This window comes from Pezoporus flaviventris, unplaced genomic scaffold, assembly GCF_033815535.1.
Source record: "Pezoporus flaviventris isolate CSIRO_AGI_PZ_B2104156 unplaced genomic scaffold, CSIRO_AGI_Pfla_v1 ptg000148l, whole genome shotgun sequence".
NCBI classification, from domain to species: domain Eukaryota; kingdom Metazoa; phylum Chordata; class Aves; order Psittaciformes; family Psittacidae; genus Pezoporus; species Pezoporus flaviventris.
In genome coordinates, this window is record NW_026892696.1 from 401,971 (window position 1) to 422,262 (window position 20,292).

The 20,292-nt window shown below is 47.0% G+C and overlaps 1 protein-coding gene across 7 annotated transcripts in view; it reads left to right on the forward strand.

The window, feature by feature from the left end:
* The window catches only part of PAX7 (paired box 7), a 99,334-nt gene that overhangs the window by 43,605 nt on the left and 35,437 nt on the right, over nucleotides 1-20,292 (forward strand). For all 7 annotated transcript variants that reach the window (XM_061479420.1, XM_061479424.1, XM_061479422.1 and 4 more), the window contains exons 6-8: nucleotides 4,563-4,762; nucleotides 18,684-18,849; nucleotides 19,229-19,431. In XM_061479420.1, the coding sequence (XP_061335404.1) occupies nucleotides 4,563-4,762; nucleotides 18,684-18,849; nucleotides 19,229-19,431 (569 nt within the window). The remainder of the gene's footprint in view (nucleotides 1-4,562; nucleotides 4,763-18,683; nucleotides 18,850-19,228; nucleotides 19,432-20,292) is intronic.

Here is a 20,292-nt window from a genome sequence, read left to right on the forward strand (position 1 = left end):
CAGGACAGCTTTGGTGGAGGGAGAGTGTTGTGAAGCCGGAAGGACCTGGTGTGGGGCTGTGCTGTGGCTCAGATCTTGCTGGTACCTTCAGAGTGAGTCTAACTTCTCTCATGCCATTAAATCCAAGTTCCCCTGGGGCTGTATTAACTCCCCAACCAGTCACCTCCAGATCTGGTTTCTGTTGCTCCAGCAGTATATGGGTAAGTTTGCTAGAGCCAGTTGCAGTACAAAAGGTACACTTCTGTTGAAGCCATTCTCAAAACTGTTCCCTTCCCCCTCTTCATCTCTCCCCTCCAACACACATTTAATTTTTAGGATGGTGCAGCTGGAAGCAAGAGAGAGAGAGAGAGGAAATGAGATGAGAAATACTGAAGGAGAGAACGTGCAGCTCCCCTTTAGCCTCTGACAAAATCCGAGCCCCACTTTAATGAATGCGTTTTCATGTCTGGTCCTGTCTGCCAATCCTTCCAGACGGCACCAAGGTGCTTCAAGACAAGGCAGCAGGTCCTTGTAGAGCATCAAGGGCTCAGTCTGAGCCTGGAGGGTCGTCTTGTGGCCGATTCCACCTAATCCTGTTGATTAATTTAACTCCAGGGCTAAGAGGCGCCCAGAAGCACTGAATGGAGGTGGAGAGGAGAAAGGCAGAGGGGGAGGAAGGGAGATAGAGGAGGGAAGGGAATGAGGAGAGGCACAACACGTCCAGGCCATAATTAGGGAGAGTTTTTCTTGTCCTTTCCTCAAGCTCCAGTCTACTTATATTTCTTTCAAACCCCTCCAGAGAGCGCTGCCCAGCTCTTACTAATTGTACCCCCATCTGAACGGGGAGCATTATCCAGGAATGTGAGTTTGTGGGCCATAATTTACACATTTCCTCATGCTAGAATGGGTCCCAGGACAAGCCTGGGCTCATAGTTGTCACCTCTCCTGTGCCATCCTGCACATGTGCTCTGCCTGCGCTCGTTTCCAGGCGGAGAAAAGAAACATTTTGCTTTATTCAGTTTTCCCCGGCTCATCCTCACTGAAGATGTGAGACTTGACACTGATCCATGCAAACCTTCAGCAAGTCTCTTCACACCGTTGTCTCTTACCCCTTGCACAAGCTGCGCTGTATCTCTGCTCCAGGAAGGTGTCTGTACATTTGAATAGCCCCCCCCCCCCCCGAACAGAGGGAAGAGCTTATGGATTTTCACACTGGCAGCTTTGCTTTCATTCCCATAATGAAGCTTTCATCTCTGTTTTTAAGAGTATTGCAAAGAGATCTGAGCACTTTGGGGGCTGCTTTCTGAGCTACAGAGCAGTTAACACTGAATAATAAAGATGGAATTGCTCTAAAAGAAACAAAATGTAGTGAGATCAGTGCACATGGCCTCTAATGCACACACTTTGCGCTTAGTTTTTCCTTTCCCTCTTCTTGCCCTGCCGTGAGATTTTCCCTTTCATTCAGCTCTCCATTCTGTTCTTTTCTGTCAGTCTTTAGCCAGTATCATATCCTAGGGGAGCTGTTTCCCATCCTTCATCACAATGAGGGGTTGGTAAGCCACACAAGAAGCTGCTGCTAGCTATTTCTTCACCTTCCTATTTACAGGGTGTTCATTGCTGTCCGTGCTGAGTCAGTGTAAAACACTACCAGCTCATGCTAATGGTTATTTCTATGGCAAATAGCCCTGTTGTGTTGGAGGCTCCAAACTGGGATTCACCCCCTGCTCATGCTGAGGGCAGTTTTTCACAGAGGGATGTGTGGCAAAAACTGGTGGATGAATCCCCTTGGATTTGCCTACTGCAGGAGTCTCCTTGAGTTACTGCTGCAGCTTTGTGAACCTTCCAGTTGCACAGAAACTCCGTGGCGATGATGGCAATGGTTTGTCCAGCAGATTTCAGCTGTTTAGGAATGGAAAAGACCTGTTAGATCCTCGAGTTGCATCATAGGTAGGTAAGAGAGACTGTCCCCTGATAGTAGGGGATGTGTTAGATAATAGGCTCATACTTCAGCGTGTCTCAGCTGAAAGACTTTCTCTATTTAATGAATCTGTGTCTGACAGCAGCAGCTGCACTGTACTGAGACCAGCTGGGTCCACACATACCCTGGGATTTTGCTTGCTCTCTTGGTTTCACCTTTGTAGTCGGGTTCTTGGAGCCTTGGACTTGGCACGAGGAGCTGTGGCTGCTTTTCCCAGCTTTGCTCCTGACTCACAGGGTGACCGTAGGTGGGTGACTTCCTCCATCCCTGCCACGGTTGTGAAATGGAGATAATGCCAGTTGGGAGCTGTCTGGATAGAGAAGTTTTCATTGCAAGCTTTGGCTCTCTACCCTTTTAACCCTGTAGCCAGCACAGTTACCAGTGCTGCTGTGAGTAGGATGGGTTATTGCTTATGACGATCAGTTGTCCTCTCCCAGAACTTTGTGGCCAAATCAGGGATCTTTACTTAGGAGCATAAAGCTACTGAAGAAAGTTTGGCTGTTTTCCCTTCCAGACCTTTGCAGCAAAGAAGTGAAGTGGGGGAGATAAAACATATTATAGATCCTTATCTAGACTTTTCTTCACTTGGGGAGGTGGTGGATCCCAGGCTTGCTGTGTGAGCAGTTGGACCAAAGGAGCAGATGAGCTGCAGGTAGATGGTACATCATTGCTATCAGGTGGCCAGAAGGGGTGAGATCTTGGTCATTTTGACATCGCTGTCACAATGGGACTTGCCAAGCAGTTTGGGGCTTTGTTGCATGAGGTGTGAAAATGCCATAAAGGACAGTTCCTGTGCTGAGGAGCTCACAGGCTGAAAGTTGCTGCTAAGCATGCATACTAACTACATGAAATGTGTGTTATCCGTAAAGAAACATGCTCAGCTATAGTTAAATTACATTTAACTTAGTGCATTTTCCTTCCCCTTCCTCATACCAGCCTTTTCCCATCGTGACCTGAACCCACTGCTCTCCTTACTTCTTTTCATATCAAATATTTCCAGACAAAATAGTAATTAAACCGCTAATAGTGACTGAAGTGATTAACTTAAAGAAATTTACTGTATGCTATAGTTTTCCAGATGTGCTTTTGCACAGCATGGGACTCGAAGGTCCAGATGTGCTTGTACTTGCCCTGAATCATCTGGGACCCAGATGTGAAGGGCTGATGTTTTCAAGTGCAGATGTTCCTTTTACACCACTTGGGACTCTGGACCTTCCCTGAAAATGGATGTGACCCAGAAGCTGGTGTAGGAACAAATTTCTGCTACATAGAGTAAACCTGTCTTTAAACCATGGGACAGGGGATGCTTCTTTGAAGTCAGCAGTGACTTTCTCACTGACTTCAATGAGAGAGAAAAGGTTCTTCATCTGAAAAGATGAACATGTGTAAAGACCCTGTGTATTGTTAAACCAGAGGTAGAAGGGAAAACCTCTTAAGATGATGTGTTTCCCCCAAAACAAGCAACTCTGCAGCAGTTTTTCTGCCTCTAGCTCTACTGTAGTTATCAGAATCCTGCCACTGCATCCTCCCCATGAAGCCCCAAGCCATAAAAGCATTTTTGTGCTGCAGTGAGCTGAAGGCGATGGCATTTTGTGGGGATCTCAGGATAAACAAGTGAGCTCCGATGGGATATTTGGCTCAGCCTCCTCAAACTGCTGCCACTCCGGAGCAGCTGTTGGGGAAGTCACAGCTGCTGTTCCCAGCTCTGAAGAGAGAAAGGCAGATTTTTGGATGATGATAGTATAGAGAAAGACAAAAGAGAGGGCTGAAAACCCTATTAGTAACTTTAGGAAAGTTGTTCATCAAGAAGAACTTACAAACCTGGCTTTAATCCTGAATTAGCAAAGGTTTACCCCGAAGGAAAACTGACTTCTCTGTGAGTGCAATGTTTAACTACATTCTGGCTCTTGGTCTGGCTCTGAAAGACACAGTCAAGCCTGGTAGGGAAAAGAAGTAAGTGAGCATTTAATGAGTCTCCTATTTTCATGAGAGAAGGAAAAGGCGACCGAGGCCACATGTCTCACCTAGCTGAAAAGCTTCATGTATCACATTCTTCCTTCTCTGCCATGAACCGGTGGCACATTTTTCACTGTCCTGAAGGCAGACATAAAGTTTTGGCCTGGCTGAGATCCTCCATAGATCAACATCTGCACTGCAGGGAGCCAAGAGCCTCACATCTTTGAAACCCAAGCTTTGCTCCATGAGAGGCCCCTGGCAAACACTGGAGTCCCAGCTAACACTGGTCTCAGTGTGGCCCCTCTCAAATCCACTGGGTCTGACTGTAGACTTGATGAATACCAATGGGGTGCCTTTATCTCCAGAAACAAGCAAAAATAGAGCAAAACTGGGCTTACTCATCCTAGCCATAGCTATTCAGTTCTGATTTTCATAGGTTGTCTTTTTACAATGTAGGGGAAACATAATAGTAGGAGCCTAGAGAAATAGCCTAAAGCTTGTAGATGTGTTGCACAGAGCAGAGTATTTGCTTTGATGGACCCCACCACAGTAGAACTGAGATTGCTGGGCTGCTTAGCTCTTCCAACAGCCTTTCTCCACGTGGCTTTTACGCATGCAAACCTCATCTCCTGCTTCTTTCCCACCCCAGGTAACAGGCTGGATGAAGGCTCTGATGTTGAATCCGAACCAGACCTGCCTTTGAAGCGCAAGCAACGCCGCAGCCGAACCACTTTCACCGCTGAGCAGCTGGAGGAGCTGGAGAAGGCCTTTGAGAGAACCCATTACCCAGACATCTACACACGGGAGGAGCTAGCTCAGAGAACCAAGCTCACCGAGGCCCGAGTTCAGGTAAGGCCTAGAGCAAGTCTGCCTGGTGGCACAGCTTCTTGTGTACCTCGGGGAAGGAGATGGTAGTGCTGAGGGTGTTGAAAGGTGATAACGTGGACACACTTCTCTAGAGCCACGTCCACAAGGATCTGAGACTTAAATCCAGTTCTGCACATTCCCACGTTCACATGGACTTGCAGGTAATGCCATTTGGATTTGGCCTGTTGCAGAGGTACCAGCTGGAGGGTTTCCATCCAGGTTGGGACCACGAGCCAAACTTTCCCTTGCTTGGCAAGGCGTTGAACTCTCTGTTTGCTGTTGGAGCAAATCTCTCCATTTGCCTAGGAGGAAGCAGTGCGTGTGAATGTTTGGTGTTTTAAGAGAAATCACACCATTTTCTAGCCTTGCCCAGGGGAGCAGCTCAGATTTTGCAAAGTTTGCAAGTTGTGTGTGTGAATTTTCATCAAACTTCTTTTCCCCCCTCCTTGATCTCCAGAGAGCACAAAAAGGGTGGGGGGAGAGAGGGAAGAAGAGGGGAGGAGCTGGAAGGGAGGGTTTGGAGCCGGGGGACTCTGACATCTACACGATTAATAGCCCTTGTGGGAACTCCACACAGAGACCCTTATGTCTTCCCGATAAAGGCTGGGTCAGCAGTGTGTGCAAACACGCAGAGGGATAAGTACTGTGAACAGATCGCGGGGTATAATAGAGTCCCTTGGGGAAAGGGAAGGAAAGGGGGAGGGACTGGGGATTGTGCTGGGTTAAAGAAGTGAAATGGAGACCCCAGCAGTCCGTCCTCCGTGTGGCCAGAGTGGCTGGGTTTCAGACTAAGCACAGGTTCTCTGTGCAGGCAGCAGAGGGTTGAATGGTGGGCACTGGGAGAGGAGAGAAAGAGGTTTGTGACAGGACAACAGTCGATCACTAACCAGCTCCTCCAAAACAAAGCAGGCTGGTTTTCCTTCTGTGCTTCTGAAGGTAATGAGCTTGATGTGCTCACTCCAAAGCCACTAAAAGTTGTTGCTCTTTCCCCCCTGCTGTTCGGGAATGGCCATTTCGCTCTCCATACCTGGGATGTTCACTGGTTAAAGGCTTTTCCCATTAGCCGTCTTTCCCAAAGAAGTCACAGCACTGCAGTGGGTGCTCACTCACCTCCCTCCAGCTTTCTCTTGAAAGGTACTGGATGTGCCTGACTCCAGCATCCCTCAAGATTTGGCTATGGAGACTGCCAAAAGGAAATCTAGCAGGCTTTAAACTGATTCTGGTTTTGATCTCAGCCAAAAGACCATGTCAGAGTGTTCAGCACTAAGAGTGTTAATAATTTGCTAGCCAGGGAGGTCCATAGATAGATGGAGCCTGGGAAAGGAACTAATTGAGGTGACTAAGTTACCAAAAGTTGGAATGTGTGAATTCCCCGTTTTTGTTTGCATATTCTGTTTCTAATTGCTCTTACTTGTGTAGATGGACATAAGATGTTAAGGAGGAAGGATAAAGGTAGATGTTTCTGTGGCAAACAGAAAAAAAATAAGGAGTTTCCAAAGAACAGAGCTTGGGTAAGACCTTTTTATGGGGACAGAGAAACCTGCATTGATGAGGGCATGCTGGGGAGGAGGGAAAAGCCCTGAAGTGCCAGGGTGTGCACAAACCAGAGGCAGGTTCTCTGTTCCAGGGCACTCTGACCTCACTGTGACAAGGCTGGGAGGGAAAGCAGAGCAAGGAAAAACTAAATCAATAAATAAAGAGAACCTTTCCCTTGTCTCAAGCTGTGATCCTCGAATCCCCCTACTTGCTCCCAGGCAGCTTGTGTGGAGGTTCCTGCCAGGGCTCTAGTAGCAGCTGTTCTCCGAGGCACATTCCTGATGGCTTTCTCATTCCAACATCCTGGCAGAGTCAGCTTCTTCCCACCACTTTTAAGCCTGCCGCCCCTTGTAAAATTTTCTGGATATCAGAGCAGATCTTTTACTGGCTCTCAGGATCTACAAACATGAGTCAATCAAGTCCTTGTGGAAAAAGAGAAAAAGGCCTCCCCACACACACATCCACACATGTAGCCATCCAGCAGGGAATCTTCTGCCACCTTATAGTCTTCCTCGTGTCTCAGCGGAGTTTTTAAGGCCAAGAGACGTGCTTTGGATTAAGGATGGCTGTAATAACAGTAGGGCCAGCTGAGATGTGTCTGGGTGTTAAGGGCCATGCCAGCATCTCCCCATCTATCCCATCCCCAAAAGCTTATCGTGTTAACTTGTAAAATGGGAGGCAGACACATGAGAAGTGTTACAAAAGAGACTCAAGAGCAGCCCTCAGTGTCTGGTCATTGCATCATCCAGCTTCTGGATTTCAGTGCACCCTCTCTGCTGTGCAGCCATGGGTGGACAATGCCCAGATCACATCCAGGTCTCCAAATCACAGTTCAGGTGTTGCTATTGGGCCATCTTACTGTATCCTTTCTTACTATATAGGGTGGTGAGGCACTGGAACAGGTTGCCCAGAGGGATGGTAAATGCTTCATCCCTGGCAGTTCGAGGCCACGTTGGACAGAGCCTTGGGTGACATGGTCTAGGGTGAGGTGTCCCTGCCTATGGCAGGAGGATAGAACTAGATTATCTTGAGGTCCTTTCCAACCCAAACCAATCTATGATTCTATGATCGTATATACACAGCATCCCTGCACTGGAATCCCATTTTGATAATCACTGTACAAGCACTGAACAAAACCAAGCAGGCCTGGCTATCTCTTTTCTTTTTTCTCCTCCTCACCTCTCTTTGCTCTACCACGTGAAAGGTGAATTTACCTCAGTCTCATTCCTTCTCTCTGATACCTGAACATTCACATACCATAATCAGTTCCATGTGAAAGGCTGATAGCTCTGTTAAACTTTACTGGCAGGCCTCAGAGGCTGGGTGCTCATGCAGCTGCCCAGCTAAGTGGAAGTTTGACATGTTGACAGCTAATAAAATTCCCAAGCTGCAGAACAAGAAGGGGTGGTGGTGGTGGGAGGCAGCTCCAGGCTCCGCTTTCTCATCTGCTAGGAAGATCACAGGATGGTGAGCAGTATTTTTGCAAGGTCACTGCAGTGGTTGTGTGCTTGTGACACAGGATTTCAACATTCAGACTTCAACACACCCAGAGGTATGAGCCATGAAAAGGTTAATCCCAAATTGAGCATAAACAGGGCTGAGGCTTCTGGATGGATCAGGATTGTGGTGCCAAACCCATGCCCAGAGAGGCCACAGGTGGAAATTCCCACTGCTTTGTTTTTGTGCAAGGCAATGTCTTGACTCATGTGTCCACATTAATTGTCCAGCACTGAACAAATTCTTGCCCATCCACAAGTTCCCTTTTCTACCCTCTCAGAAAACAAACTGCTGAATGCCAAGTGTTCATGGATTTAAGAATGAAGTCTAACAGCTAAACAATTCACTCAGCTAATTTAGTGGAAGCTTTGCCTTTGATCTTGAATGTATTTTGAGGTTTTACACTAGGTTTTGCAATTATCTAACTGGTGGTGGCAAAGTTTTGATATGGGAACATACCCCTAAGTGGGATTCTGTGATAATTCTGCCTTTCCTCCCTGGCATTCCTTGAGAAGAGATGTTTTCCAGAACAACCCTTTTCTCACAATCAGTTTAGCTTTGTCAGTACAGTGTTTCTTAATAAAAGGATAGTTTTGCCTGGAAACTCTTGTGTAGGTGTAGAAATTACTTCTCAAAGCAATGCTAATGTCAAAAGAGACACCAGGTACATCAGTCAGGGTTTAGGGAGTCAGAACTAACCCTTGTCCTAAACAAGCCCATTTGTGGATCTGTTTGCCCAGATGTGTTGCAATTTTAAGGCTAGATCCAACAAACCTGTGTGCTTATTCCTGGTTTTTACTTGAGCAGTGCTGACAGAAATAGAAGGTAAAACAGAGCAGTGCATACACCCAAACTACCCTCAGGTCAGCACTGTAATCTCAAATCACTGAGACATTTGCACACTGCAGATAGACCTTAGTCGCAGGTTGAGCAACCAATCTCCCTTTTTCCTGCTGCTGTAATGAGTCAGATGTGACAGGCTCCAAAGTATTATCTCAAAAGGCTTTCCTAGAAATGTACCAAAGTCATTCCCAAAAAAGAGATGGCAGCTTTTGCTTCTCAGCATCATGTAGAGATGATTCAGATGGTTGTACCACAGGCGTGAGTACCACCAGCAAGTACGTTAATCCTGGTTCCTATGGACTGGGCAGTGGGTGCTCTATGGAAAGAAATCAGAAGCTCAAAGAGGTGGGTGTGTTGTGATGCTGATGTCTGTTATTATTAATCCCCAGGAAATTCCATGCACTGAGAAACCTTTATTTCAATAACAGAATTAAACCAGACAGCAGGAGTCGCAAGCCAGTGCTTTATTGATCATTTTTATGATGGATACCATTGTGATTTCTGCCTGGGAGAAAATGGCTGTTTCATTTAATAAAAAGCCTCAGAGCAATTCTGGCTCTGAAATCTCGGTGCATTTCTAGGCTCCTCAGATAATCTGTATTTTCTGACACAGTTTCAAACTGTAGTAAACAAACAGCCATATTCTAGATCAGACATGCCAAATGGAGCGCCAGCAAAGAAATTCCATTCCATTTTCCTTGAGATTTTTCACAAAGCAATTCTGTTCTCGGTGCAAAGCAGCTGAAAAGCACCGTTTACAGCAGCACTCTGCACTCTAGGTTCCAGAAACACATGGATTTCTTCAGGAACTTCTCCACTGTGTGCTAGTGGGGAACCCCAGTGCTCTGTCATTGTGCTCAAGGTCTGTCCCGTTCCCTGGTATGGTGCTTGTTGAAGGTATTATAGGGAGGGACAATGGCAGTGGTTAGCAGGTCTCCCCAGCTCCGGGTATTAACTGGAGCCATGCAAAGCTGCTGGAACCTGATGCTGTTTGCTTGGTGTTCTGCTTCACATACTCTTTGAGGTGTATCCAAACTGGCTTTTCTGAGGCAATCCCCCTCCCTTAAAGGTCAGCTGAGAATGTTTTCTTTCTTCCCGAGGCTCCCACTAGTTTACATTTCCTGTGCAGAGGGCTGCGAGGAGGTTAGGACACAACAGCTGCCCCGGGGTTCTGGCACCACCGAGGGGCTGTGCGGAGGAGCCGGGGCTCCCGTTGGCAGAGCTTGGCTTGGCACGCTGCTGTTCCACGGCGCGGGGCCAGCCGCGCTCTCGCACACCGGAGCCTCCACATAGGGAGCCCAAGGCAAGAAGAGCCCCTGGCCCTGCCAGCCCCTGAGAACCGCCGCGGTGCTGCCGCTGCGTGTGCCCAGGCACGTCGGGGCAGCCGCGGTGCGGTGCCGAGCAGCGGCCGGCTCCCGGCAGAGGTCGGGCCGGGGGTAGTGCGCTGTTCCAGCCGGCTTTAAAGAAGCGGTGCTGCAAGGTAATGCCAGCGAGGGCTGGATGCAGCCGAGGGGGTGAGGAGGGTCCAGCTGCTTCCCACCCATGTCTGGCTGCAGAAGGGTGCGAATGAGCGAGGTCGGTCGGCTGCGGTCTTGTAACCTGTTACTTTCTGTTTGCGTAGTGAATGCTTGATGTCTCTCGGCGTTGCTGCTGTTCTTTCACTTCTCCCCAGCCTGAATTAGAAATGCAATTGGGTTAAAGAGTTCCTGCTTTTTACTTGAACAATACAAACAGAAAGGAATATAAGGTGAAACAAAGCAGTGCGTACACCTCAGGGCAGCACCATGGTCTCAAATCGCTGAGACATTTGCACACCACGAATAGACCTTGGATACAGGTTCCCACACAAGCAGCCAATACCTCAACTAATATGCTCCAAATAAGCCCTCATTCCATCTCCAAGTCACATGAAAATTAACAAAACCAAACTGCAAAGCTAACCATCAGGTATCCAAACTATAGCAGCAAGTCTTTTTCCACCTGAACTTTGGAAAAGACAGAGATGATCTCTTAAAATTGCAAGCACATCCTGTGTCTGTATCTAAGGGTTGGTTTAGAAAAGCATCAGCACTTTTGGTATTCGTAGTAGAATTATAGTAACCAGCCCCCTTGGAAATAGAAATGTCCCACTGACAGAGGACACAGTCCCAGCTTTGTAAGCCTGAGGGCATCCTGCTGGAGAGAGTCAGCGCTATTCCGCTAAGTATATTATACTTCAGTGCAGATGAAAATGATAAGCCTAATCCTGCAGTCCTTCTGGCAAAGCATTGGTGCAAATCAACAGGAATGAATATCAACTTTAGAACATGCAGCATAATTTGACAAGAGCAGCTTGGTTTGTATGTGTAGGGCAGGGAATCTATGAAACAAAGGCAGAAATTCATGGCAGAGAGTGCTCCTTCCAACTTGTTGGCTTCTGCAGCTGGAGGAATCAATTCTGCTCAGTAAGCCCTGGTTGGTTGTTAAAATTGTGGATTTTTGTGTTGAGATGCAAACCCTGGAACTGACTTTGGATTATTTGTCATATTCTGCTTTGGAACATGGAGCAGAACTGCAGCCTCATGCTCCCAGCCTGAAAAAGGCATCCCCTAAACAATGTGCTAACGATTGGATTTTCTTACAAAGGATAAAGGGCCCAGAGGCCAAAGCAATGAAGCAGATCCCAGCTCCTGGGCTGGAGCACTTGTGTGGAACACTGCGCACTCAGCTGGCCTAAATGGAAGTCAGTGAAGTTGCACTGATTTATAGCAGTGCAGTGTCTGTCCCATTGTATTCAAAACAAACAGGGCCTCCCAAAGGCTTTATGAGGAGAACCTTTATCACAAAATTTCCAGTCCGACAAGAGTATGGACCTAAATATTTCTCATACACTTTGCTCACGTGCCCTGTGCTGAACCTCTGCTTCTGTGTGTGCCTGGTAAGTGAGCAGCCAGCACACGTGGCACTGGCCTGTTCTCCGTCTCCCCAGCTAAGGAGGCTTTCTGTTTACTGGGACACCAATTAAAGAGATCCTGTTTGGCCAACAATGGAAAAGATTTATAAGAAGCGGGAGGAGGGGTTACCAGGGTGTTTTAATCTTTGAGCCACTTTCCATAGTGCTTAAGCTGTTTTTAAAAGCTCACAGCTTTTACTTTCGCAAAGAAAATCTTGATAGTGGGAATCATGTGCTGCTGATTTGCTCTTAAGCCTGGCCTATCTCTAGCTAAACAATAGCAGCAGGAAACCTACTCTCCAACATCTTACCTCCATGAGGTGTGAACATCACAGCCTGTTCTGAGGTGTTTACATGCAACTTGAACACCAGTAAGATTCGGCCTTCTAAAAAGCAAGCCTTCAAGTGGAGAGAAAGCACTTCATAAAATACAGCTGCTTTCTGAGAGTGTTGAACAGATCCTCATGTCCTTCAGCTTCCACAAGCCTCACTCATCCTCCGACACAGGGTGTATAAAGAGCTATATGGATTAAGTAAAACAGAGGGTTTGTTTTAAATTTTAGTTTAACAGAATTTATCATCTGACAACTCAATCACTGAGAAACACAGTTTGCAAACTGCAGAGCTGGAAAACACAACCTTTGCAAACATTCAGTATCAACAGTAATTTCGTTCAGTGATAACAATTTTTAATTTATAGGTATTATTAACTTATATTACAGTAAGAGGTGAAGCTGCGTCACTGGGCAGCTGTGAAGCCATGAGGTCAAACCTGGGCTTCGGATGTCTCAGTGTGACAGTGAACAGATCTATCCCATTTCTCCTGCTTCCCTGACCAGAGTATAAAATTCATAGTAACAAAGTGTTCACGCTGTGATGAGTGCTTAAAGGTAGAAATGACCTTTTGGTTGAGGAAGCGTTTGTGGCATTAATGCCAAGATTAGAAAGAATATTGCAAGAGTAAAGTGATCAATGTCACAAGGAAATCTTTCACTGCTAGCAAGGGTTTCTTTAAAAACAAAAACAAAAGATTTTTTTTTGTATAAAAAATCCACACACCACAAACTGTTTATTGAAATTCTTCAATAGAATCCCAGACTGGTCTGTGCTGGAAGGGACCTTAAAGCTCATTGTTCCAACCCCTGCCACGGGCAGGGACCCCTTCCACTAGAGCAGCTTGCTCCAAGCCCCTGTGTCCAACCTGGCCTTGAACACTGCCAGGGATGGGGCAGCCACAGCTTCTCTGAGCACCCTGTGCCAGTGCCTCAGCACCCTCACAGGGAAGAGCTTCTGCCTTATATCCAACCTAAATAGATTGTTATAAATAGCTAACACCTTCAGGAACTGGGCTGTGCCAGGAAAACTATAGGCTAAATTCATTGGATAATCTCATTTGTGAAGAGTCATTTGTTCTGCTCCACTAACCTTGTTTAATATTTATCTTAACCATCTTGCCCACAAGTAGCAGAGGCTCAGCTTTTTAGGCACTGAACCAAAGTGTCACTAGATACAGCTGCATCCCTACACACAGAAAAAAAATCTGTGTGCCTAAAATCTCTGCACTCTCCTGGGCTTTTATGGTTGTTCTGTAAAGAATTATCTCAGGAGCCTCAATGATGCCTCTTCATCAGGGTTTGTAGCAGTAGGACAAGGGGTGATGGGTTCAAACTGAAACAGGGGAAGTTCAGGTTGGAGGTAAGGAAGAAGTTCTTCCCTGTGAAGGTGTTGATGCCCTGGCACAGGGTGCCCAGAGAAGCTGTGGGCAAGGCAAGGCACTGCTGGGATCTCCACCTGTTTAGAGGAGGACCAGGTCCAGCAGGGTCACCTCTGTCCAACTTGGAAAGGGACCTCATCTGACTTAGGTGGAATTTTGTTGGTGTGCTTGGGCCATAAATGTCCACATGATGCTTTTCCACCTGGTTCCTGTAACCTCTTGGGCCTGTGAAAGCAAACACATGCTGCATCTCTTCCATTCTACTGGAGAGCAAAAGCACAACTTGGCTTTTCCATCCCTGTTTCCATTTAGGAGCTCATTTATCCCATCTATCTTTCTCCAACATCAAGTCCTGATTAGGCTGAGCAGGAACACAACAGGCTTTCTTTCCCACAGGAGCCTCTTTTGACCTTCCTTTCCTCTCCTTGTCTGACAAATTGTGGGAGCTGACCCATATCTGGGCGGCTGCAGGGATAATTCAGTCCAGCCTCATCCTGGCAGGCAGCTGCCTTTGCAGCCCTTCTCCGCTGGTTGACAACAAGTGGTTGGGGCATCTCGGGCCTGGCAGGGTTGGGTGCAGGCGTTCAGGTTAAATAAGAACCAGTTCTAACCTTTGCCCCAAACCCAATCTGGCTGGGATGATGGGCTCTTGTGAGATCAGCTGGTTCTGCAAGGCAGACAGTGATGGATTGGAGAGGTTTCTTAGTCCTGTTGTGCCTTCCTCTTCCATCTGTGAAGGTAATAGATTGAGTGATACTCCGCAGTGAGCATCTAGCATTCAGGAGCAGCGTATTCACTTACTGCACAAGGTGCTTATGGTACAGTGAGGGACTCTGATCTTACCTGCACCTTGGGCATGACATGAAGAACTTGCTTGGACATCTTTAAAGTTATTTTCCATGAGGACATTCCTATATCTCTCTGCTTCCCCTGATGCAGTTTCTGTAGCATTTCCTGTCTAATGAGGACATCCTTTGGAAGACGATTCACAGGGACAAAAGCCCCAGATGTCTCTAGCAGGTACTAAGTGTTGTCTTCAGTGGCCTGCATTATACTTCCATGCCCTTGGAAAGCAACATCTTCACACAGTGCAGGAGCTCTTTGCAGTGCACAAATGATCACCAAGAACTTGTCTTTTGGGGAGGAAACAGGTTTCTGACATGTTGTTTTTAATGCTCTTGGGTTCTTTACACAACCCTTTTCCCCACATTTGTCCCAGCATAGAACTCCACTTGTGCAATCCAGCCCCAGCAGCCTCTAGAATGTCTCCACAGACAGACCAGCAGCTTCAGATCTTCCTCCTCTTCCTCTTCTTCTTCCCACCAGTGTGGGTTTAGCAGCCGTAGCCTTCACTCCAGGCTTAACATGGTGTAACAGGATCCTCTGGCAGGGGGAATCTTTAGTGGCTGATAAAACCTTAACTGTTGGGAAATGAAAGCAGGTTCCCTTTGAAGTGCACCTCGCATTTCAGCTCCATGCTCCAGCCTCTCTATTTTAACTACCAATAAAATGATTTATAAGCATAAAGGCCTGAGCCACCTTTAAGGCAGGGAAAGGGAAAGAATTGCTAACGTCATTTGCTGCAATGGATCATCTATTTTTTTTCTGTGGGTTAGAAATAAGGGGCAGAATCAACCTGTTTGGGCCATGAAATGTCCCTTCTCTGCATGGGAAGAGAAATCCTATCAACTGCTTTGTGGAAGGTTTCAGTGTATTTGTGGCTGGATTCTTCAGGCAGGCTCTGGTAGGAAGCACTACTTTTAAGCATGTAGTTGGGAATCTCATTTGGTGCATGTGTGTTTACTATTATTATCATTCCTTATTTGTTTTGCTCTGATGCTTCAGCTAAGAAGGAGCTCTTGCTGTGCCAGGTATGGTGCCTACTGTTGGCAGTTAGAAAGAGCCTCTATCTCAGGTGGCTGGTTGTTGAAATAAACTGAGATGTTAAGAAAATACAGGTTTTATCCTCAATTTAGAGGTGGTGATCTGATGCATGGCTTTTTTAAGGACCCAAATGTGTTGAATGCAGCAATGTTTCCACTGATTTCAAATGAGAAAAGCAATCCCCAAGTCCTAGAAGGAGCCTGTAGCACAGGTAAGAACTGACTTTGTTGATAGTCCATTCTTCTGAAAGTTAGCTTTCTTCAAAGCCCATTGTAGACCAAAGTAAGCAAGACACCCCAAGAACAGCCCATTCACAGGCCTCTTTTGTTGTCTCTACTCTGTTGTAAAAGGATCCAGGGTATCCTTTTATCCCCTTTAAAAACCAGAGGAACTACATCCCCCTCACTGGCTGGGGAGAAGCAAGACGGGAGGAGTTGAACACACCGGTTCTGACCAGTGGCTGCAGACATGTGTGTTGGTGCATGGACATCACTAACCTCACGTGGTGTAACGTAAGACAGCACAAACCTTTGCCAAGCTGTGTTTTAATCATGTGTTAGCCAAGCCAACTGACAAACCACCACGGGCATGGTGGGGATGCTGTCAGAGAAACGTGTCCTGTACCAGCCCATCTCACTCCACATGCTGCTTCTGAACTTCTAATCCCGAGTGGATTTGCCAGCATCTGGCTCTTGGTTATAAAAAAGGAACTTTCCCACCCTTTGTGATGTTGGGAAAGTGTCAGCAATCACTGAGTGGCTTTCACATTCTTGGAGTTGGGTTTCCCTTTCCCTGCCTGCATTCAGAGCTGCTTGCTTATGTCTGCCCTTCAGGTATTTTGCTTTTTCTAGGCTATTCTCAGCACTGAGATCTCTTTTTTTTTTGGAGTGGAAGCTCTTCCAGCCTGGGACCAGGCCTCTTTCTCTGCAGAGAGCAGGTTTATTTCTCTCCTTGTGTTCAGCTGCAGTACTAGGGGTTTATGCCCCTATCTGCAAAAGTGGAAACAAAGAGAAGCCATGTTCCATGCCCTTAATTCAAGACATGGATTACACATACATGCAGGAGGAAAAGACAGGTCCTGTTTGCATGACCAGGGGAAACAAAAGGTTATTTATCCATTTCTATTACTCCTAAACACTGTGCCATGGATTGGACTATATAAAAGAGTTGTGTAGTGCTACAGCCCTTAATGTTCATTCATTTCTCTCCCCTTAAGTTTGTCCTAGATTTTGCTAGTGACTTCTGGTGCCAAAAATGGACACAGGGATCCTGACCTGCATGGACTTTGTTGATCAGTGCAGATCGGATGTAAGCTGACCCATTTCTGTCAACCTTTTGGAAGGTGCTGAGAGGTTCTGCTGCTTCAGCCAGTAGTGCAGTGCAATAGGAACAGGTCTGTAAAACGACACATTTGGTGCCAAGGACCTGACATCAGCACTGTCTACATTTCAGGGGGCTTATTTTAGACCAACTCTTCCAAAGAAAACTGGGTTTTCACTGTACAATGAATGGATGTACATAACAGCATGAAGTGAAGGACTAAGTCCTTCCTAGCCAGCACCAGCTTACACACAGCCATCATTAGCAGCTTTTAATCAGACTGTTTCCATGTAGATGAGGAGAAAGAGCAATAATAGACTGATCTGAAGAGCCTCACAGAAATCTGTGTGTGAACTCAGTGTCTGGTTTTGCAGCAAGAACCACTGCAGTGCATGTGGACCATGAGCCACCACTCAGTTAAATAAGCAGCTTTCAATGAAAACATGCTGCCTTGTGAATTAGATGTACCCACAAGTGCCAGTAAGAAAAAGGCAAACCAATAAGTGACATCTGCAGGGGGATTCAATTTAAAGGTCAGAGGTACCCACTTTGAGATGGGGATCACGTCTGAAGTGCAAGGCACATTGGACTAAGGTTCTGCTCTATCTAGGGAATGGAGCTTTGCTTTGGTTCACAAGATGTGGGGGCAGTTTGGACTCAAACCCTTGTAACCCCAGCTTCTGATCTGACATTGAACAGCTTGGAAGCCTGATGGAGGATTTTCCCCCCTGAATGCTTTACACTCTTGATTTTTGCTCCATTTTTTTTCTTGTTGCTGTGAAATTTAATCGTGTTTTCTAGACCTTTAGGCCTCACAAAGTCCAGCAGCTGCATTCTCATCTGGCTTGAAAGCTTATCCGCATACTTCTGAACCCCAAGCAGGGATGGGGCCTGAGAGCCTCTCTGATTAAATGAAGTAAACCAAGGCCAAGAAACAGCTTGAGAAGCCCTTTCCACGATGCAGAAGGCAGATTGCCCATGATAAAACACATCAGGGCAGACAAATGCATTTAGGAAAATCTCCCCTTGAGTTTTCCAGGTAAACTAGCCCTGTAGGAAACGTGAACCCAGCTTTGCATGTGCATCAATACTGGGTTTCTTATGCATTAATCCTGGGTTTATTATGCATTAATACTGGGTTTATTTTAATACACAGAGATCGAATTTGGCTGCAGTACAATCCTAGCGCACACTGCAGTGCCTCTTGCAAGGAGAGCATGTCTTAGCATACAGACAACAGTGATTTGCTGCAGAACAGAGAAGCTGAGAAACCCCTGTATTCCCTCCGGTCTGGTTCTATCTATTTAGCTTGTCTAACACTGAAACCATGATGCTAATCTGTCTATTTATCCCTTCTAACAGAGCAGCCGTGTTGCTATTATGGTACTTAATCCTTCAGCATAATTCACATAGTTGTCAGATAACAAGGCAGAATGGCCAGGTGGTAGCAATGCATCTATTTGCTATGGACTCTCTTGGAATAATACACAAGCTAAAATATTCCTCTTCATCTCACCCTGCTGCTGATACATGCTTCCATGCTCTGAGGAGTATCTTTAACAATTCTAAATGCAAGTATCCTCACGAGGAGACAGAGTGGTGGTAGCATTGTCATAGAATCACAGAACAGTTTGGGTTGGAAGGGACCTTAAGATCATCCAGTTCCAACCCCTGCCACAGGCAGGGACACCTTCCACTAGAGCAGCTTGCTCCAAGCCCCTGTGTCCAACCTGGCCTTGAGCACTGCCAGGGATGGGGCAGCCACAGCTTCTCTGGGCACCCTGTGCCTCAGCACCCACAAAGTAAAGAACTTCTGCCTGATCTCCAACCTGAACTTCACCTGTTTCGGTTTGAACCCATCACCCCTTGTCCTGTCACTACAGTCCCTGTTGAAGAGCCCCTCTCCAGCATCCTTGCAGCCCCCTTCAGACACTGGAAGCTGCTCTGAGGTCTCCAAGCAGCTTCTCCAGGCTGAACAGCCCCAGTGTTCTCAGCCTTCACCTGGGAGGAAGGAAGCTGAGGATCAGAGATGAGTTCATACAACGTCTTTGAAAGGCAGGAACTTGAAGCTGGTTTTGGCCAGTGCTGTTACTCAGGCTGTGTTTCCATCAGCAGAGCAGGTGAGGTGGGACAGCAGCTCAGAGCAAGTTACACTTGGCCTTTCCTCTCCCCATCAGGTGTGGTTTAGCAACCGAAGAGCGAGATGGCGCAAGCAGGCGGGAGCGAACCAACTTGCAGCTTTCAACCACCTGCTGCCAGGGGGATTCCCTCCCACAGGAATGCCGACCCTCCCTCCATACCAGCTGCCAGACTCCACCTACCCAACAACCACCATTTCCCAAGGTGAGCACCCATTTGCCTGCATTGCTCCTCTTCTCTAGCCCTAGATAATCCCATCATCCCTTCCCTGATTCATGGCATCCCATTGAGGCTCTTGTAATACACAGGTGGTTTTCCTTGAGTTGGGATGAGAAGGTTTTTCCCTAAGTCAACAGTTTTCTCCTCTACCTCATGGTCATTTCTGTTGTATCAGTATGTCTCGTGACTGTAGTTGTTCTGCTCAGCTTTGAAATGATGAGCACATCACTAGGAAGTATCATAGGCAACCCCTTGTTCTGGGTAAATCTCCATGCTGGGATTCAGTGGAAGGAGTATTGCTGATTCCAGTTGGCTTTGGCCTTTATAAAAGAATTTACAGCTTCTTCCCCCCTTCTCTCTGCAGATGGGGGAAGCACAGTACACAGACCCCAGCCCCTGCCACCATCCACCATGCACCAGGGAGGACTTGCTGCAGCCGCCGCTGCCGCCGATACCGGCTCTGCCTATGGGGCCCGACACAGCTTCTCCAGCTACTCAGACAGCTTCATGAATGCTGCAGCTCCTGCCAACCACATGAATCCTGTTAGCAATGGCCTCTCTCCACAGGTATGTGACCCGCTTCCATTCTCTTTCTTTGGCTGACAGTATTTGGCTGGTTCAGATCCTCTGAGAGCAGGACAGGCTTCAGGCTATCACAGTGTATTATGATTAACAAGGGAGTTACTGTCATGAGCTCGTGGAGGCAGCCTGGTTAAAGCAAGGAGTTTGTTTGTTGCAGTGTCTGTCCTGAGCTCAGCACTGCACTGCCAGGGCACTTGTATCTGTTAGCTCCCATATTCAAGTTAGCACACTGGAATCACAAACCCCAGGACCAAGAGCATTGATTGGTGTTCCAGAAAAATTCCAGTGCAGGTGTGGGCCCTTCCATGGTGGGGTTTTAGCCTTGCTGTTCTTAGGTGCTTTCTTCAGGCTCTCTTTAGAAGTAGTCCATGATTTGTGGGTGACTGATTTAGAGATTAGCTGAAGCCAGGTTGTCCAAGTCTGGTTGGAGTATGAAAGCTCTATGGATCTGAGCTTACTCAAAACACAGGGATGTAGATCTGGGATTTAGCCTTGAGAAACTTAACTGCCATGCAAACAGTTCTGCTAATGCTTTCCACAAGGTCACACTAAGAGGTGCAGGTAAGCTTTAAAGGAGGAAAGATAAAGCACATCCTTGATTTTAAAACCCCTGCCTGAGCTCAGAATAGGGCACCCATGAGCTGACTCTGGCCTCTGTGCTCCAAGCCTCAGTGCAGCCACCTCTTGAAGTGCCCGGTCCCAGGTTTGATCCACCTTCTGCCAGGTATCTCTGTGGCTTTTGGGAGCTGGTGTGACAGAGAAGCACACCTCAGCAGTGTAGAGAGGTTAAAGCCTCTGTCACCAGCTGGTCTAGAGAGAGCAGAGCTTGTGCTATGTGTGTGCTGT